Raw genomic sequence first — 19860 nt, forward strand, 5'->3', positions numbered from 1 at the left:
TCATCATCGGCGCAGGCATATTACTTTGATTACTATTTCTACTTCGACACCTATGTCCCACCTTCAACAGAAGCTGGTACTTGGTGATTCTCTGCACCGGTTTGATGAGGTAAGACGAGATGGAGTTAGCCAGGCCGCGTTTCTGCTGAATGTCCTGATCACGTAATACACACAGAATCACAAATTAGAAAGATATCCTGATCACACTCATAAAATTATTTTTATAAATTATATGTACATATTGAATGTACCTACATACATATTTATACTTATTCCGATTATTAATTCAATAATGACTTAATTTTCTCTTCCAATTATAATCTCAAGTACTATGGCAGTGGCCATTGATACGTCACATTACATTACAATACTGCCCTCTTCTGGACAATTAAGATAACTACAAATTCATCACTACCACAAAACGTTTGTCTTTTTAGATAGTCATTTTCTATAGCACTTGTCCTTGATAGGACGACCACGAGTGACAGGATTTGCCAGCTGACTTCGGGCAAGAGGCGAGAAACACTGGACATGAGGACAAACAACAGTTTGAATTTACATTTCAGTATTCACTGAAACCTGCACGGAAGCCGGAGTACTCCGGGAAAAATCACAGGAAGAACATGCAAACTCCACATGGAGGGCTTGAGCCGAGATTCAAACCCAGATCCTTTTGACAATGACACAGAGGTTTATTTGTATTTATTTAATTGTGTTTCTTCCATTCAGTTTCTGTGGTACTTGCTCTCCTCACAGCTCCTGAGCCAGAGCCTCTTTATGTAACTACTTAAGGTAACCGTAAATGTAAAGAACAAAATACTTACGTCAAAAAAAGTGCCGGCGTGCTCTAGGATGAGCTGGCTAGAATCCGGTTTGTTCTTGCAGTAATCCACGTAAATGTGGAACTTGTCAGCCTGCATTAAATCAGGAAAAGGGGTGATACTCATTTGTGGCACGTGATTAATTTTAATATTAATCAAATGAATAAAGTTTTACCCATGTGACGAAGCAATGACCCACATCCTCCGGCAGCTGCTCATAGTTGACCAGCTCCTTCAAGAAGATACTGCAAGTGCACACGGAACAAACATAGTCGGCATATGTTCTCAATGAACTCGCTGGGCCTTTTTCAGCATAAGCTTGTTCTCCAACTAAAACAAGCATGTCCTGACAAATCCCCCAAAAGAAGAAAAATGCCAATAAAGGCCAGAAACTATCATGGATTTAAAGAAGGAATATAACAGATGAAAAAAAGGGCACAAGTTCACTTTAAGTTCATGCAACAGAGTTTCTACATCACAGTGGTCTGTCTACATCATGTCACTAATTTGAGCTTTTGACCTTCATTCTAACAAATAAGCATCCAGGGGCGCTATTACATGCACAATATGGGGATTTGGCACAACTGAATTAAAATCAAAGGTTAGATTGGACAGTTTAATTCTTGTTTTTTTTTTTGTCTCACGATTGTTTGCATTCTAGCTTGTGGGAATAGTTTGTGTGATGTTTTTTTAACACTTGGTTAGAAAAATCAAGAAGAATCTTCTTTAAGCTGTGGAAGGTAATTGATCGACAATGAATTAACTGACAACTATTTTGATATTACTATATTAAAAGGCTACATATTCGCCTAAAAGTATGGATGTAATTATTCTCCCACAACACACTTGTGCAACACTCAATAAAATATAAATTAATGAATAAGAATTGTTAAAAGCCCCTCACTTGTTGTGGAAGTCGTAGATCTCCTGCATATTGCCGAAGATGACGTGCTCCTTGTTGGCAATGGCGGGTGGGATTTCGTCCCCGCCGCGGGTCATCTCGCACAAGTAGGTCTGGAATAAACGGGGATGGCTATCAGTTAGCATTTGCTGTCACAAAAACACGACGAGCTAAAACTTTCGGCAAGGCTACATGGTTGAAACGAAGTCACATGTAATAAGATCTGACTTAAACACGATAAATTGCAAGACGATCAAATGATATTTTACAAAAGGTCTTGATGCTAAACGGGATTTTCCCCATGTATGTAATTTGCATCAAATTTGGATTAGCCAGAGCGATGTTATTTTTAAAAGTGACAGGAGGTTTCTCACCCATACATGTTTCTATCCCCCCACTGCAATTTGAAGGCTGCAGGCTAGTTTTCTCACCTCCAGACATTCCTGGAGATCTTTGACGTAGGTCTTCTCAGTCTGCAGGAGCTCGGCCATGATGAACCTAAAGAAAGACAGTTTTTACAAAATATTAAAACTGAAATTTCAAAAAACAAATGTTGAAAAAAAAAATAATTTTGTGAGACCAGACAAAGGTTTTTGGGTTTATTCTGCGAAATGCAACAGGTTAATTTAAGGAGTCAACCAAGCTCAATTAGTGTTGTTCTGTGTTTTGCAGCAAAAATGCAGACTCGTCACTCTGGTTTGTTGTACTCACTCTTTCTTCCTCGCCGACTTCCTTTTCTCCTCATTGACCTCATCGTTGGGCTCCCGCAGTTTGATCTCGGGGTCGTCTGACAAGCTGGCAGGAATAATATCCAACTCAAGGTCCTTGTTGTCCTGAAGATGATGAAGAAAAAATGACTCAACATGTAAAAAAAACAAAACAAGTGTGATCGTGAAAATATTCCCACCTCGGAGGAGACACCCAGGCTCTTCTCCAGGCTCTCCTGATACTTGGCCATCCGCAAGGAGAAATCTCGGTAGCGGCGATCTACCGTGCTCACCCATCGCTTCAGCTCCACAACGTGGACGTGGCCTTTCTCCACCAAGTTGTCGGCCAGCTGGATAAGGAGCTTCACCTTCTCCTTTGTTTGCTAGTTAAACGAGCACATAATTATTAACTCGCACTTTTTTTGGTATTTGGGATCTAAACTTGGAGCAAAATAATATCTCCTGACATACATGTTTTCAACTTCACCACTAGGTAGAGCAACTACGCTGTAATGCAAGGATCTCTAAGATGGGTGCACTAAAAGTTCAGTAATTGGGAAAATGTTGGGATAAACAAAAAATCCAATAAAACATTTATAGCGTTTACTTAAAATTACAATAAACATTCTGTCTAATATGCATACCCTGGACTTTTTGTCGCAACATTTGTAAACAACAATTGTTTTAGTGTATGTGTGATTTTTGTGGTGTGGATGGTTTGTTTTTTGTGTGGTGGTTGTGTTTTGTTTTATTTTGGTTAATGACTGTGAGTATGTTGTTGTAGCTTCGTAATAAAAAAATTAAAAAAACGAGTGGCCCCAGTACTCCTTTCTATAAATTATAATGGCATCTCTTAATTTACACTTTTTCAGCGTCCTCCATTGTTATATTGAACTCCACTTTATTTTGCTTCCATGCTTTGTTGGCTATAAAACTGTCATGACTGTTTCTAAACTTTGCTTATTATTGTAGTTGGTGTACAGCTGCACTGCATCACATGGAAAACTGCTTGACCTCAACTAAATAAGGGTGACCCAAATATTCGACTTGAGAAACAAATACGGTGGCAGACAACCAACATTGTTCTCTTTTTGAATGTATCTCATTCGATCAGATGTGAAGGAGTACCTAATGAAATGACACACACACAATGTACCTTGGCAGTGAGGCGAAAGTGATGATGATCATTGAGGAGCTGTTGTGTTTCCTTGCTGCTGTCACCAGATGACACATGTGTAGCCAGGTAAACCTCACCCGTCTCTTGGATCCATTCTAGGGCCTGCGCACACACAGGCACATCATTATTTATTATATGATAGTGGCTTTAAAAAGTTTTTCCCATCATAAAATTCACCAGATGTCTCTTTAGTGCAGGACCTTCGCTCAAAGCTCGCACACACACACAAAACGCACACACCTGCTTGGCGCTACGTTCAAAGACGAGATACTGCTGACATTGGTCCAGTCTTCTCTTCTTCAGAGTCCAGAAGTGCAGGACTCTGTTCTCCCTCTGCAGCAGCTCATTGAGAATAGCTGAAAATAAAAATCATGGAGTCTCGCCTTGGTCCATTTCCTATATTTTACAACAATGCTGGTTTTCTGAATTTAACACAAAAAATGGCTTTTTGACGACTCTCTTGTGTATGCTGTTTCACTTATGTACTTTTCATCCAGATGTATTTCTATTGTGTTTTTGCTATCCATGCTAAACTTGTGTAGGCAGATTCCATATCGAATGTTCTACCTTTAACCTGCTGCTCGGGCCCTCTGGCATGACTGGCAGCTCCTGGCATGCTCACGTTGTTCCTGTGGATGTACTTGAGGAAAACCTCAGCGTTCCTCCGGGCCAGTGTGCACGCCTGACAATTAAGAACATGAAGATTAAAAAGCTAATATATTTTTCATACATATCAGATATGATTTTATTATTACAGTATGTCAAATTCATTTCATGCTATGTCATGTTATCTTGACTACAGAGAAATGTGAGGAGTGGACTGACCTTTAGGAAAGCTTCTTTCTGCTCTAGGTGTTTGCTGATCAGGGGCACGAGGTGGTCACAGTCGGCCGGCGTTCCCACTTTTTCGTGAGTTCCGCACCAGTCCTCATCCCGTCGGTATTCCTGCTCCAGGCTCTCTAACACGCTGCAAACCTGGTTACGGCCACGGCAATCACATTAGCGATGCTGCTATAAGTTAGTCACCTGCGACGATGGGTGCGTACCTGTTCGGACGTCTTGTAGAAGGCCACGGATGCGTTGACGAGCTTCAGGCGGTCCTCCATCTTAAGCATCAGCTGCTGCCAGTGGACGGCCACTTTCTCAGCGCAGTTACGAATGGCTTCTGGGTCATAGTGGCCGGCCTGAAGCATCATCTAAAACAAGGGAGGCCAAAGTGATTTTTTGTACTGCAAACTGAGCTGATCTCATGAGAAATTACAAATCAATTGACCGATGACCTTATTTAAAAAAGTAACAATGCATAGAACAAATGTCAAGGCATTATAATTTAAGGATTTCTTAATTCACTGGTTCAGGAAAAGTAGCGGTGACAAAAGTTAAAATAAAAAAAGCTTAATGCCACCACTTGCTCCCTACAGTGCACCTTATTTTTATCAACCTAAAAGCAAAAAGATCTATTAGGAGCAAAGATGCATTGAAGCATGAATTTCCAAATTTAACTTTTTTTTTTATTATTATTCAGAAATCAAAATATTCAAGAATTCAGAGTGAGTGCACAGTTCTCGTTTATGCTTTTCATTTTAGTTTAGTTAGATATTTAGTTAGTTAGTTAGTTATTGTTTGTTTTGTTTATTTCGAACATTAAAAGAAATACAAGAAAAAAGTAAAAATACAGAAAATGATAACTCCATAGTACAATAGAACATAACAAAATAAAAAATAAATGATATTGCATTATAATTTTCCCTTTATAGTAAATGTTAGTTAGTTAGAAGCTTACCTCTGCTTTCTGCTGGACCTGCAGAGCACTCTGATGGGTCTTCTGAAGGGAGTTAGCATGGAAGAGAGACTAAAGGAGAATAGAAGGGACAATGGGAAAAGGCTTGTTAGTGAATTAATTGAAACAGAGGAAGATATTATTTGTCTACCTATTGTTATGACTGACGTGTGCGCGGGTGTGTGAATGTGTGTGCGTTTAAGTTCAAAAGAGTACGTGGGTGTATGACATCTGCTACTGTTGGAAACATGCAGAAACAATTATTGCTCGAGTACAGTAAGACTGGCAGTTGCCGGCGCTTTTTTTGCATCTGTGTGTGTGTGGGTGTTGTGTGTATATATACATGTGTGCGCGCGTGTGTGTGCATACTTCTATGGCCATCTGGAACTGTTCGTGCTCCCTCTGCAGCTGCTCTGCTTCAGACAACGAGCTGGCATTCACCATGCTGGCGTTCAACATGGACTCGCCATTACGGATCCATCCAAGCACCTCGAGGGTACCAAGAGGAGATGATGATAAGTGATGTCATGTGCAAGACCGCTCTAATTTTTTTCCTCCACTCAAAATTGACTAATAAAGTACTAAATGCCATGTTATTGTATTAATGAATAAAACATACCATATTTTCTGGACTATAAGGCGCACCTAAAAACCGAAAAATAATTCAAAAGCTGACAGTGCGCCTTATATATGGACCAAATTCTTAAATTTAAACTGGCCCAAAGCATTGTGTGATGAAATCAATCATAAGTGGCCCGCTGAAGACTATGAATCATGAATCAAAAAGACTATGGATCATTATTTTGTGATTATAAAGTAATTTGTTGCGTCTGAAGTTGAAATAAAAAAGATAAAATGGAGAACGATTTGATTTGGATTAAAAATCGGACATGATGCATTAATGGTGCGCCTTATAGTCCGGTGCGCCTTATATAAGGACAAAGTTTTAAAATGGGCCATTCATTGAAGGTGCGCCTTATAGTCCGATGCACCTTATAGTCCGGAAAATACGGTAACTAAAAAAATCTAATGCAATTGATTTGCAAATTGTTTGAGGCTGTATCCTTTTGAATACACTCCAAAGACAAGATGTCTTTGCAAATATTCTCTCACTTTAATTTTGATGCCTGTGTTCACGTTCCTAGGACAGGGACAACAAAAGACGGCCGCGGCATGGCTAACTTGCAAATCCTTGATGGCAAAATTAATATTGAAAGGCACATACATGTTTTGGAGCAACATACATATGCTATCAAGCTTGCTTATTTTAGCATGAGTGTTTTCATTTGTCCCCTCACAGTTGTATGTTCACAGAGGAAACTACTTTGTCAGGAATTTAGATCACGGTTCGCAGAAGCGCATCAAGCAAAGGCAGCGTCGTGTTTATTAGCAGCGCCATAAAAGCTCCTCAATAATTCAGTTGCCTCCATCTGCAACGGAAACAGCGACCACGGGCTTCCTATCGGAGATTGTCGCATATTTATAAAGCCACAGCTACTTTTTTTAAAAAATTTTTTATGGCAAAGTGCAAATGAACATTTTAACTTTACAGTGCCATCCAATTAGACAACCACTCAAGAGATGCATGTACCTGTTTGACCTCAGCCTGCAAGTGACGCAGTTGCAGGTTCTGCTCCAGTCTAGCATGCGTATGTTGAGCACTGAGCTCCACTTCCTGTTGTTTCTCATGGAGGAACTCCAGCAGCTCCTGAACCTGAGAGGCTAAGTCCATGTCCTTCTCCCCAGTCAGCTCAATGCCTGGCAGACACAAGTGTTAAAATAACTGAAAGGGATTTTTTTTGTAGGAGTGTCCAGTAGATATTGGATATCAATCTGATAATGCTTCTAGCCAATGACCAAGGTAATTCAAAGGACAGTCATGCAAAAGAACTGAAGAGCTTACCTGAGGCCTGCACCTCCATGATGTACTGGTGCAGGTCCTGGCCCTGCTGCATGACTTCATAGGTCATGTTGTTCATGGCTGCCTTCCTCTCAGCATGCCTCTTCAGCCTCTGCTCAGCCAGGCCAATGTCCTCCGCTCCACCCGAGGAAGCGCCGCAGCTCCCTCCGCTCCCGCCACTACTGCTGCCGCTCCCGCTCGAGCGTCCCGCATCGTTTAGCTGTCGAGAGAGGTCCTCGTTCCAGGCGTCTAACTCGGCTGTCACCTGAACAACAGGATCGTTGTATTGGTAAGATTAAAAAAGCAAGAAGAAGTTTGTTGCAAAATACGCTGTTTATATTAAAAAGAAGAAGAAAAACTATACAAACACTACATTTAAAAATAATGTTAACAACAATAATATTTAAAAAAATCTTAATTTTTACTCAAATATAAAACAAATATAACAAAATTGTTTGTAATAAAGAATTAATAAAACACAAATTCTACTTAATGCTTTAAAAATGGTTGTATCTGACATTTTTATTATTTTCCTATTCTACCTATATTTATTTTGAACTTTAATTCAGTTTAACATTAAAATATTATCTTATCAGATTATGTTCTACTTTTTAATTCACATTTGAATCATTTTTAGATGTAATTTATATTTAAAATGATGATTTACTTGTAGAGGAAAAAAACTATTTGAACTGAACTACAGTGATGCCAAAAATGATTTTGCAGATTTTAAATATCAAGAAAAGGTGCAAAACTAACACTTCTACATTTACACGCGAAACTTTAAAAAGCCAAAGATTGGGATGGTTACCTCTATGGTGTACTGCTCGAAGACGCGTAGCTGGAGGAATATGTCGAGTTTGATTTTGCGCTCATGGAACAGCTCCTCCATCTGGCCCTGGGCTTCATCCAATTGCTGCAGGACGCCCTGAATGTGAGCGATGGAACTGCAGTGTGGCGTCTTATTGGTGGACATGGCAGCATCTCTGCGGGAGACCAATGGAAACAAGAAAGGCTAACATGGTGAACTCCTCTAAATGCAATTCGTTGATTTCATCCCCACTATGTAACTTCATTCATTTATTTGTGAGGAGAACATGCAAACTCCACACAAGAGCTCCGGAGCCGGAATCAAACTTTACACTTCTGAACTGTGAAGCGGCCGTGCTAACCAGTGCCCTACCGTGCTGCCGCTAATATATCCATTACCGGTTTCTTAAGATATTACCTGAGCTGCTGCATAAGCTCCTCCCCCTCCTTAATGACATTGAGCGTGGCTTCCAAAGTGGCTGTCTGCTGCTGCTGGAACTGCTGAATGAGCGTCTGCACCGAATCTACAGAGTCGCAGCTCACGTCATCCAGCAGCTGCTTTTGGAGTTCCTCCATCCAAGACCACAGCTGGACCGGAAAACAAGGCAGTGAGGAACACCAATGTTACAGAAAACTATCAGTACTTTATACACTTTATTTATGGCTATAGTTCGTCAAAGGCAAAGATGTCAAACTCGAGTCCTTCACATCATGCTGTTCAGTTCAATTTACATTTAAAATGTTAAGATTCAATTTGATTTGGTTAAATCTTTCCCACGTTTCCGATTCATTTTTTTGAATCTACTGAGGTTTTGACGATGGTTTCACCTCTTTCGTGTGCGTGTGGAAGGACACAGACATATCAAGCAGCAGTTTCCTGTGCTCAACACGGCGCACAAAGTCTTGTATTCGAACTTCCAGGTGGCGCGCCGCCTTATAGATCTCCTCCGGGTCGCACTCGCCCGTCTGGGCCAGCTGCTCGGCCGCCTCCAATAGCTTATCTGCATTAGTATACGTGTTCTGGAAAAGGAAACGTAAAATCATTATTGTAAATGATGACGATTTTGTGAAATGTCACAATTTAGTAGCCTCAGATGTTGTCTTTAGGGAACTGAGAAAAAAAACGATTTCATTATGCACTATCATTCCCGTTTGTCAACTATAACTTTTCCCCCTCTATGTGCCGCAAAAGAGATTAACATTCAAATCTCTCATGATTCGAATGAATGATAATGTGTTGCTAAGTATGCACCATCACAGCTGCCATAGTTTCTCTCCTCCCTCTTTCAATACACATCACGTCTAGCCATCTTCAACGTCTGGATATTCCCGCATGTAGGAAGAGGATTAGTCCGAAGATAAAGATTATCATTTACAGGCGATTAATACTTTGTACTTTGGTTTTGGGGGTTGAAGGATTATTGAAAATGGATAACCATCCACGTCATGTGATTACAAAAAGCCGCCAAAAAGTGATGGAAGATTGTGTGATTTCTGTGTGCAGGGAAAATGGTCGTCGTAATGCGAGATACAAATAAATTTTACATTAAAGAGGTGCATTGGGACACCAACCACAATAATGAATATTTGATTAAAGCAACAAATGGAATGTATCCGGTGGGGCTTTCCAAAAAGCCAAATATTTTTCAACCTGAGCAACGTCCTCAAAGTCGTCGTGTCGTTTCTGCAGGGCACGAGCTCGATGAAGAGACTTTCCCACTCCCGTGTGCTTGCTGAGGAAAGCTTCGCCGTGGTTTTCGATCCAGTCCATCACCTGACGGGGAGAGAATTAATTTTTTTAGGCAGGCGAATCGCTTCTACCCGAAATGGAATGCATGACAGATTACTAGTTACATGTAATTGAAAGTACTATGTTTATTTACAATGTCAGTGTAATGTGTTACTCATGTTTCAGTTACTTTTAAGTTTTTTTTTTTTTTTCAAATCGGGGATTAATTGAATTAATATTGATTTTGACACCTCAAAAGGGAAATGCAGCATTTGCAACAATAGTGTAGCTGGCTGTTAAATCTTTCAACTCTATTGTGAGAAATCACTACCTTTGATTAATATTGTTCTTAGTAACTAGATTTATTTTTTAATATAAATATTAGGAATGATATTTAGTACAGTAAATAAATAACATTTCCATTTTGTGTGTTTGACTGGTTGTCCCATTTTCCCTTTACTGGAGCGCCCATGACTCAATTTTTGGCACAAAGCAAAAGAAAAAAGACAAGCGGCAGCTCATCACTGAAAAAAAAAGTTTAATTAGGGCGTTTGTAAGTAAAGCCACTCGTGCAATTTTGAACGGTAAGGTTAGAGGTCACGGCTGTGCGTCACACTTGGCGAGCAACCCGATCCATAGCAAGCAAAATGTTGCAAGATGAATATGAGCAATGAGAGTAAACGCACATGAACTTGTCATCGGCTCTTTTTGAAATGATTTGTGTGGGGAAGCACAAGGTTGGTTGAAGGTCGTACATGCCAAATCAAACTGCACACCTCATGTACTGCAGCTCCACCTTTGCTTGTGTGTCTTCTTCTCTCTTTCTCTCTCTCGAGTGGAAACATCACTTGCCGTTCAGCTCTGATTTATTTGCCGTTGGAAGCGGTCTGCACTTTCCACGTGCGTGCCTCTACGCCAGGCAGCGCTCGTTCAACGGGCGTCTCGGGGGCCTCGTAGCCGCTGATACGAAACGGCTGTTTTTGGCCAAATTGTGAACTCCCGCTGAATTTACAGCCCCCGCCGATATGATCTCTTCTTTGTTCGGTGTTTCGCTCGTGTCCTCCTTTCCTCCGGGACTTCATAAACCGCCCTCGTATGAGGATAGGAATTTTCTAATTGATAACTTAAAGTTGTTGAGGAATGATCTCCGTTTCTTTACTTTCTTTTAAGATTTTCAACCTTTCTGTGAAAAATGCAGTCAAAATGTTTGAGATTTGTGCATCCCCAAGTAGCATTATTGTAAAACGACTGCAGTATGCCAATTCAGAAGCCTACTGACCTTAGGAAATTTGACATGCAGATTAACAGCAACAAAAATGCATCATCCGTTAGAAGAATGTCACAACATGAAAAGGAAAAACATTCCCGGTCTTCTATCAAGTTCCATAAAAGTTAGAAGTAGTGACATTCATCCATAAGATCTTGATATATGAATGGACCTAAAACTCATCCCTGAGGAACGCCACTCAAAATTGTGTTCAATTGTTACTTAGGATGTCTGTAGGACCCCCCCCCCCCCCTCGCTCTCATTTGGTGGGTCACTGGCACCAATGAAAGATCTAGTTTGACTTGTTGATGTTGGATGAGAGAAGCTGAAATTTTACAGAAAACAAATGGACCGCAAACAGTTCCCTGAAGAACTCCACTCAAGACTCTTTGACTTATTGTTAGTTTGAATAGATTGGCCTGCCCTGAACTGTTCCCACAAAGTTGGAAGCAGATCATTGTTCACTATGTATCACTGAAATGGAGAAGAGGATTATGAAAACAAAACTACATTTCTGTGGGTTTTATTTACATGAGAAACATGCATCAGATCAATTAAAACTTTTTTTGTTTTTGCTACTTGGCAGCAAAACCCCCTGATGTCATAATGGAATATATTTTTTTATTGATGAATAATTTTTAATTCTCCTATTTGAGTACGACTTGTATAGCTTGTGTTTATTGTGTGATGCACAAGAGTCATTTATCGGTCCACAAGCCTTTTACTGGATACAGCGTAGTTTTTCAGAGCGCCTTATCCAGAAATGGATTTAGGTTTTTGGATTGCGGTTTATAGTTTTAGTTGCCGTGTTGGCTATAGCAGCACCACCTGTTGCTTTGCCATGCACTTGACAGCCTGTTAGTACATTTCTTGTGAGAACTAAACCTTTTGGACCTTGGGGAGGCTGGAAATATTTGTGTTTGTGGGGGGGAAGTGAATGGAAACCTCTGATTGATTCATCCAATTTATTAAGGAATTAGTCGCAGTACTTTTGCACATGTATCTGGGCATCCTTTGAGAGTGGCCCATTTTTTATCGTGGTTTTAAAATGTCATCTCCTCTACTTCAGACATGTTTCCATGCCTCATTTATCTGCCGAAGCATCAGCGGCAGTGCCAGCGGAGCAACTGGATCTGAGAAGTTTTCCGGGTTTTGGGAAATGGACGGATGAAGAGATTTGATGAGAAACACATGTCGCCACAGGATGACACGCTCCTCTGCGGCTTTAAGAAATAGTCTCCCTTCTTTGTTTTGTATTCTTTTCACTTACTAAGTGCATAAGTATGTGTGCGCGCATGTACATTTATGTGTGTGTGTGTGTGCTGTGTACCTGTTGAACGTCTTGCTGAAACACACACAGCTGCAGTCTCTGATGCAGTCGGACCTTTCGGTGCTGCCAAATGTTCTCCAGACGGCGCTGATGGTGAAGTACTTCATGCACCACATCCAGTATACAATGAACCTACACATTAAAAAAAAAAAAAAATGGAGTCGCATTAATCAAAGCGGCAAAACTGAGACACATGCCAGGTGTAACATTTGGAAGAAAATCGACATGTCAAATAATCTAGTTTAGTTTATGATTTTATGGTTAAAATCTTCATTAATTCTTTGATAGAACCTTTGTGCAGTATATTGTATTCTGTTTGTACCAACCATAATTGAATAAATATTAATTTTTATAATTATTTTCTTTTAATTAATTAATTAATTAATAATTTTAATGACTTTCACCTTTTTGTTTTTTAGTTTATTTTTCTTCATTTGATTTATTGATGTATAGTTTACATGTTTGAAACAAATTCATTCATTCATTCATTCATTCATTCATTCATTCATTCATTCATTCATTCATTCATTCATTCATTCATTCATTCATTCATTCAACTTCCAAAGGAACATTTTGTAAAAATTCTTGACAACATTCTGCGACCCAGCAACCTTTGGTGGGTATTCTATAAAGCTGTACAATTCGATGCAGATCCAGATTAGACACGTTTGGCTTTCGTTGAAACGTTACTAACCGCTTTGGAGTAGTTGGCAGTAGCTGTAAGAGACTCTGAGTTGCCGGGACTGAGAGGTCTTTGCAGGACATCCAGTAGAGCTTTTCCATCCTGACTTACCTGGATAGAAAAAAAGAGGGAAAATTAATAACCAGAAAGAAGTGATGCAAAGGCACGCATTGTTTTATTAGAAATAGCTCATGACACAAAACAAAACAAAAGCGTCACAATAATTATTTCTATTGAAAGAATAATGATCTCGTCTCAATTCAGACCCAAATTCTCAGAATAAAATCTGGGTCTGTTTAGTTGAACACAAAGCTATTATTCTGTTTTTTGAATCGCAACAGGTTCCTCTGACCTAATGCCATTTGCGAAAGAACATTTCAATTTTCTGACAATTACGCCTGCCGCACACCAAGCAACACATTCAAGCTCCACTGAACTCAATCTTCTGCAGTGTCACGCAGCGTGCGGGCTTCTGCAATTCCATTTCATGATTTGCCAACCGTCTAGTTTGGCTCTAATATCCAATTACAGCCGTAGCAACAGTGTGGCCAATCAAAATTGCCGGTTATGCACATAGTACTTTTCTGTTACCAAGAGAAGCAGTATAAATATACTTTATAAAATATTGTGCTTTTTCTACAAAAACACTTGTTCTTGTTTCTTCGTGAGAGCCCTTTTGGATTTAATAGCCTTCAATTAAAATGACTTTCTTCTCATCTGACAACAGAAATTGTTGCTGCCTTCTGGGCCTTTCTGGCTGTGGTTTTGGTTCTGATGCTTTTTACCTCAGTGTAAGCCTGTGTGACTTGCTCATAGAGGCTTTGGTGGCGGTGGATGGCCACCTCCAGCTCTTGCATCTCGGTTGGGAGCCCCCCCTCACTGCAGACCTTGCACCATGCCTCCACCTCTGACAAGAACTGCACAAAAGGTTTTTAGAAAACTCCTCATTCGATCAATTGTCTTTTTTTTTTCGTTCTCACCTACAAATTGAATTTTTGTTCTTCTGTGTCTTTTTTTAAATGCAGAATCAAAACCAGAGAATACTATTGCACAACGTCTAGGATTTTTTTTTTTGTTCTGCTAACCTGTTCGGCTTTTTGGTGGAAAACAGCTGACATAGCAAGGATGGTAGAGCGTTCATCTAGAGCGGCGGCGAAGCTTTTCCAGTCCAGATCCAGTTGACTTGATATCTGTTTAATCTGCGTGGAGGCGTAGTGTCCCGCCTCCGCCAAGCGACTCGCTACCGACATGATCCTGTTGATGTTCACGTAAGCATTCTAGAGGAGAGGAAAATGGAGCAATATGGCGTCTCTGCAGTGGTTAATGGAGTTGATGGAGTGTATCTGACTACCATTGAGTTCATGGCAAAGTGGTTATGTTGCGTCTGTAGCTCGGCCGCGTGTTGGTACGCTCGGCCGATCTCAGTATGGCTCTGCAGGAACAATTCCTTGTTGTGGCTGATCCAGTCAAACATCTGCATACAGAAAGCGTGATTATAACTAACAGCGAACATCTCCTCACTTCTCTATAAGGCCAGCTGTGTGTGGACTGCTGGTTTATAGAGGGAAGAAAATGAAAACATTTCCTAAGCTCCACCTAGAATTTTTTTTCAAAGCATTTCCTTACTTTCTCTGCGTCCTGTTCAAAGAGTCGTAACTGGAAACACTGGTCCAACTTCAGCTTGCGGACATGCCACATTTGATGGAGATGTTGCCTGGTGGAGTGAAGCTTGTCCAGCAGACTGGCCACCTGTTATATATGCATACACATTTTTCTGTGTGTTATCTAATTTACCTCACAAAATGAATAATATATCCCTTCATCTCGCTATCCATCTCGCGGTACTATTTCACCCGTGCTCCGTTCAGAGGTTACCTTGGGCACGAGGCTTTGGAAGTCAGCAGAGCCGGAGATGCAGCTTCTTCCCGAGTAACCGTCACTACATCGAATACACTGTAGCAAGCGCTGGCCTTCCCGGTCCAGATCTTCCACGGGAGCCTTCAAGACCTCCAGCAGAATTGGTGGAAAAACAATTAGCATCTCATAAATGAAGGCGATATTGACAAACGGGCCAAGCAAAACCAAAGTTGAGGAACGTAAGTTTCTTCACAAGGCAACTTTGTAGCATGGTGATGGTGCTCACCTTCTTTTTCAGTTGCGTGTGCTCTTCTATAAGCCGACGGGATCCTTCGACATCGGAGGGAAAGTCTTTCTTGGACAATACCTCCTTTGACAGGAAGCAAAATATTTAATACGTTTTGTAATTCCATCTGTTCATCAATTCAGTATCAATCCATCGTCCCACCTGCAAATCCTCCAATCGGGCCAGGAGATGAACCGCGTTGGACATGAACTCCTCCAAGGAGACTCTCAGGTCCATCCACTCCTCATGGTTGTAATCCAGGGAGCCTTCAAAGTCATCCGTCAGCTGCGAAGGATCCACCAACTTGGCCAGACCTTCCACTGACACCATGCTGGTCTAGTGGGAAGCAATTTGGAGAGCCTTCAGCAGGCGATTCTCTTGAGCGGTGTCGGTTCTCATAGTCAACGAGACCACTCACTTCAAAGGAGAACTTTGCACTGCCGAAGTTAGTTTTCTGCTTCTGCCAGAAATTGTCCGGTTTGATGATGAGCGCCACGCAGATCTCGACCGGGAAAAACTCCTGCAGCGTCTTCAGCAGAGGCTTGATTAGCTCCCACTTGGAGCCCCGCATGTCAATGATGACAGTGAAGCCTCTTTTGCACACATCCTCGCTACAGTCACGACAAGTCAAGAGTAAATTTGTTAGGACATCAGATGCTACCAAAGATTTGCTGACTTTTCTCATTGGGTCTGTGAAACGAACATCTGAATGAAAATGGCTTTGTCATGTTTGCTAGCAAGACTCACAATTCATTTTAGGTCCGCATGTTACCAACGGGAGTCATTCTTCATGGAAATTCATGTCATCTGCCTCGGGGAAATTTAAGGTTCGCCAAGTCGCCATAGAAACCGCTGTTGGATTAGCACAGCGTGACTGCTATGGAAGAATACGACCAATTACAGGCCACTTTTGCTCCTTCTCACCAGCTACAGAGGTTGAGAGGACTTTTTTTTTTTGGAAATGAAAAAAAATTACTTTGCATGTATATGTGTACACAGCCACTCCTGTTTGGTGGCTAAAATTTGATAATAATAATAATAATAATAATAATAATAATAATAATAATAATAATAATAATAATAATAATAATAATAATAATAATAATAATAATAATAATAATAAAAAACGTTACTTATAATGCACTTTACATTTCAAAGAAACCTCAAAGTGCTAAATCCTGATCTGGTTTAAGTTCCTAGTGTAAGGAGGCAGAATGGCGAAGGCCGTGTCAGCAGAGAATTTGACAACACCAATTGATGATGTATAAAAGCACATACTGTAAATCCCAACTAACCAAACAATTATCAATCAGAATTATAGTGAGTTTTCAGTGCTAGACAGACTCTTAAAATGATACATAGGTGCATAGACAATTAAACATGATGTATTTACGGTACATTACCAATACATAGACCATTAAATATAGTAGCGGGACACTGAACATTAAATACGGCTGCAGAAACCTGAGCTACTTGCCAAAGACTAGATGTCAACACACAGTTTGTACATGTGCTTTTTGGTTGTTTCTTGTCTTTATTCCGCCTTGTAGGACTGTTCGGGCTAGCCAGGGCGCTAAATAGGCTTGAAAGTGACACAGCGTGTGGACAAGAGTCTGCTGCAAACACTGGAGCGCTTTCATGCTGATGCAAATCAAACACATTGCTCCATCTGCTGCTTTGATTCCACCATCAAGCGCTCCACCCGGCCACTTCATCCTCCTTCCATTTGGCGCAATTCCCTCTAGTCGATGCATTTATTATTATTTTTTTCTGATAATATGAATGTGTCTTTCTGTGTTCCTACCTGGGAACAGTAGACAAGTATGTGACCAGCCTCCTGAGGTCCTCCTGTTTTATTCGGTCGTGGTTGCTTCGTGCAGGAAACGTCAAGATGGGTCCTCCTCGTTTGTCCCGCCCACCTGCGCCCAAACAAACATTTAGCTTTAGGATTCACACAAATGTTTATTGTGTAAAACAAAGCACGACACACAACAGAAACCATTTAGATGTGCCCCGGCCTTAAGGAGCTACAAAGCTCAGCGTGCAAATCGCGTTTGGGTCAGCTGAGTGGCGAGTGCGGCGAGGCGCTTTACGCATCTGCTTGTTTTGGCGCACGCTCGTGTCTAACGCCTGCCAGATGCGAGAATTTCACATAAGTCATATGTTTGGGGTGTTAAGCGCCCTGGATGAGTTTCCCGAGCCGTTTCCTGTCTGGGCAAATCCTTCAGGGAGGGAGAATGCTAATGATTTTTTTTTTCTGTAGGCCCATTTGTGGACTATAGTAGACAAAGATTTTGCCTTTTCACCAAAAAGTGCATTTTGTTCCATGTTGTGTTTCCATTGTGAAACATTTTAAACTTGTATCACTGATGTAATGGATGTCATTTTATAAGGTACACTGCCTACTAAGTTTGCAAAGAGACAATTATTTATTTTTTTAAATTAAATTTCTCTGGTCGCTTAATATTGAAACTTCATCGGCCTTGGCAACAGGAACTAAGGGGTGGCCGGGTGCTGATTTCTCCGACACTCACCGGACACAAAGGCCACTTTCTCCTTTAAGACAGGCAGAACATCAGACGCTTTGATGCCTTCAGTCCTCAGAGACCCTGCAGCAACACGGAGAAGAAAAAAAAAATAAGAGCAGAAAGAGACAGTCAGTGGAGCTTTATGATTTTATAATTAATCCAATTATCAGATCAACATTCCTGCGAGGGAAAAACATGGAGCCGCACGCTGACACAAGCGCTTTCTGAAATTGCGGTGGAAAATGTGTTCCTGTGCTGCTTCTTCTTCTTGCCATTCAAATAACATTTTTGTATTTCATAACTGGAACACTTGAAACTTCAGCACTTGCGGGACAGTTCTGCACACAGAATGTGGTTTGTAATCCAACATCATTTTGCACTTTCTCAAGATTTTAATTTTCTCTCACGAGCTGTGGGGGAATGTGACCGAAAGTCTGACTCCAGCTGTGCGAAAGATGAATGTTTTTAAATCCCCGTTTGGATTAAAAAATGGAATTCTCGCTACAGCCTGCACTTGACTTGATACATTAAAATGTTTACTAAATATTTATATTTTGTTAGCTAGCATGGTCACAATACTTTTTTTTGTGTGTTGAGAGATGAAGAAGTGAATGAGAGGAAAAGAAAACAAAAAGACACAACATTGAATATTCACAGGAAGGAAACTGGGAATAACACAAATGTTATGACTTCATTTCAATTGAAAATTAACAGTTCCGGTACTTTGTGCAACACATATTCTCCTTTAGGGGAACGCTCTAAATAGCCAAATGGCACTTTTCACAGTTTCCGAACAGTCAGAGTGAAGCAGAACGCACTTGGAGGGCATTTCTGGGAAAATACATACCTATGATCTGGTCGAATTGGTCTCCAGATCACAAGCTGAGTGATTATCTTGCTATGTTGGGTGTGCAAAGAGAGATTTATCCTCAGCAGTCCGTTGAAACTCGTAAATATTAAATCTGTTCAACATTAATAATGGACTGCTGCATGATTGTAATGTGAAACGAAATGATAGCCTTGCACTTTTGCTGGACAGACGCAGGCAGAGGAGCAGCTGGTTGTGCTGAGTGTTTGTATAAGTGCTTCCCAAGTTATTCACCACAATAAAAAGCTGCAATAATATTGATGGATGAAAAAAAAAAAAAATGGTGAGCTTGCGACTTGCTTTGACTGTGAAAGTTTTTCACATCAGGAAGTGAAGTAAACTGAAATACACACTTCCTGACACTTCTCCCTCAGGATAAGAACGACCAAAATGTCGCTTTCATGTCAAGGCTACCGTTTTCGCTGCCATATCTCTCTCTTATTTTATCAGCAGTGGGTTTAAACCCCTCATGAAACTTTTTTGGTCTTACTGGCTCTTATTTTTTTTTCCCAAACAGTTTTTGTTTTCCCTTTCTGTCTCATATGCACAATTTCAATCCAGCAGGTGTTTTTTCTATTTATGCATGCGTACACAGTAGCCATACATTGCAGACGTGATTGCAGCAGCATCTGGATATTAAACAAAACAAGGCTTAGTAGGGAAGGTTTAGATGAGTAAATAATTCTGGTTTGGTTTCTTTTCAGCCTTCAGATATCACTTAGGAACAAGCTTAGAAGAAATGCTGTGACTTTTTCACGTTAATGAATAAGAGCCTAATAAGCGTGAATGAATGACTGGTCCAAATAGACATTCACACTCACCTCATTTACATGCCAGGAAGGGAGGGAATACAGATTAGGTCTGCTTCAAGTCAAGGCGCATTAGCATCAGGACTGTGACCGGCAGAAAAAAACAAATGTGATCTGACCTTGGACTTAACTGCAGTCAAGTGTGACGTATTAGTTAAATTCAACAGCAGCAGCACTGACTGATCAATAACTAGTGACATTTTGCAGATTTAAAGTTGTGGCTACCATTGCGCCAACAACAACGAACGTGTCAATCTTCCCTCAGTCAGTAAGGATTCCCTTGGAGTAATACTGAAAGATGCTGACAGTCACTGAACTAAAAAAAAAAAAAAGTGAAAAATTTGATCAAAGTGGGTGTTTTGATGAGTATTCATGAATACAAAACTAACATACATACATGTTTGAAGT

General features: G+C 40.6%; 1 protein-coding gene across 1 annotated transcript in view; it reads right to left on the reverse strand.

The window, feature by feature from the left end:
- Nucleotides 1–19860, reverse strand: part of kalrna (kalirin RhoGEF kinase a) — a 60754-nt gene that overhangs the window by 29700 nt on the left and 11194 nt on the right. Inside the window, exons 2-33 of the mRNA XM_061286654.1 lie at nucleotides 17782–17856; nucleotides 17052–17166; nucleotides 15666–15858; nucleotides 15410–15583; nucleotides 15248–15331; nucleotides 14980–15111; nucleotides 14731–14853; nucleotides 14456–14578; nucleotides 14190–14381; nucleotides 13890–14021; nucleotides 13117–13215; nucleotides 12423–12554; nucleotides 9748–9870; nucleotides 8925–9116; nucleotides 8515–8684; nucleotides 8098–8272; nucleotides 7290–7551; nucleotides 6978–7144; nucleotides 5756–5875; nucleotides 5390–5458; nucleotides 4653–4802; nucleotides 4432–4581; nucleotides 4174–4288; nucleotides 3847–3962; nucleotides 3586–3708; nucleotides 2630–2812; nucleotides 2434–2555; nucleotides 2154–2220; nucleotides 1726–1835; nucleotides 997–1066; nucleotides 825–914; nucleotides 62–154 (exon numbers count right to left, since the gene is read on the reverse strand). Coding sequence (XP_061142638.1) covers nucleotides 62–154; nucleotides 825–914; nucleotides 997–1066; nucleotides 1726–1835; nucleotides 2154–2220; nucleotides 2434–2555; nucleotides 2630–2812; nucleotides 3586–3708; nucleotides 3847–3962; nucleotides 4174–4288; nucleotides 4432–4581; nucleotides 4653–4802; nucleotides 5390–5458; nucleotides 5756–5875; nucleotides 6978–7144; nucleotides 7290–7551; nucleotides 8098–8272; nucleotides 8515–8684; nucleotides 8925–9116; nucleotides 9748–9870; nucleotides 12423–12554; nucleotides 13117–13215; nucleotides 13890–14021; nucleotides 14190–14381; nucleotides 14456–14578; nucleotides 14731–14853; nucleotides 14980–15111; nucleotides 15248–15331; nucleotides 15410–15583; nucleotides 15666–15858; nucleotides 17052–17166; nucleotides 17782–17856 — 4241 coding nt within the window. The remainder of the gene's footprint in view (nucleotides 1–61; nucleotides 155–824; nucleotides 915–996; nucleotides 1067–1725; nucleotides 1836–2153; nucleotides 2221–2433; nucleotides 2556–2629; nucleotides 2813–3585; nucleotides 3709–3846; nucleotides 3963–4173; nucleotides 4289–4431; nucleotides 4582–4652; nucleotides 4803–5389; nucleotides 5459–5755; nucleotides 5876–6977; nucleotides 7145–7289; nucleotides 7552–8097; nucleotides 8273–8514; nucleotides 8685–8924; nucleotides 9117–9747; nucleotides 9871–12422; nucleotides 12555–13116; nucleotides 13216–13889; nucleotides 14022–14189; nucleotides 14382–14455; nucleotides 14579–14730; nucleotides 14854–14979; nucleotides 15112–15247; nucleotides 15332–15409; nucleotides 15584–15665; nucleotides 15859–17051; nucleotides 17167–17781; nucleotides 17857–19860) is intronic.

The sequence above is a fragment of the Syngnathus typhle genome, linkage group LG9, assembly GCF_033458585.1.
Source record: "Syngnathus typhle isolate RoL2023-S1 ecotype Sweden linkage group LG9, RoL_Styp_1.0, whole genome shotgun sequence".
Classification (NCBI taxonomy): domain Eukaryota; kingdom Metazoa; phylum Chordata; class Actinopteri; order Syngnathiformes; family Syngnathidae; genus Syngnathus; species Syngnathus typhle.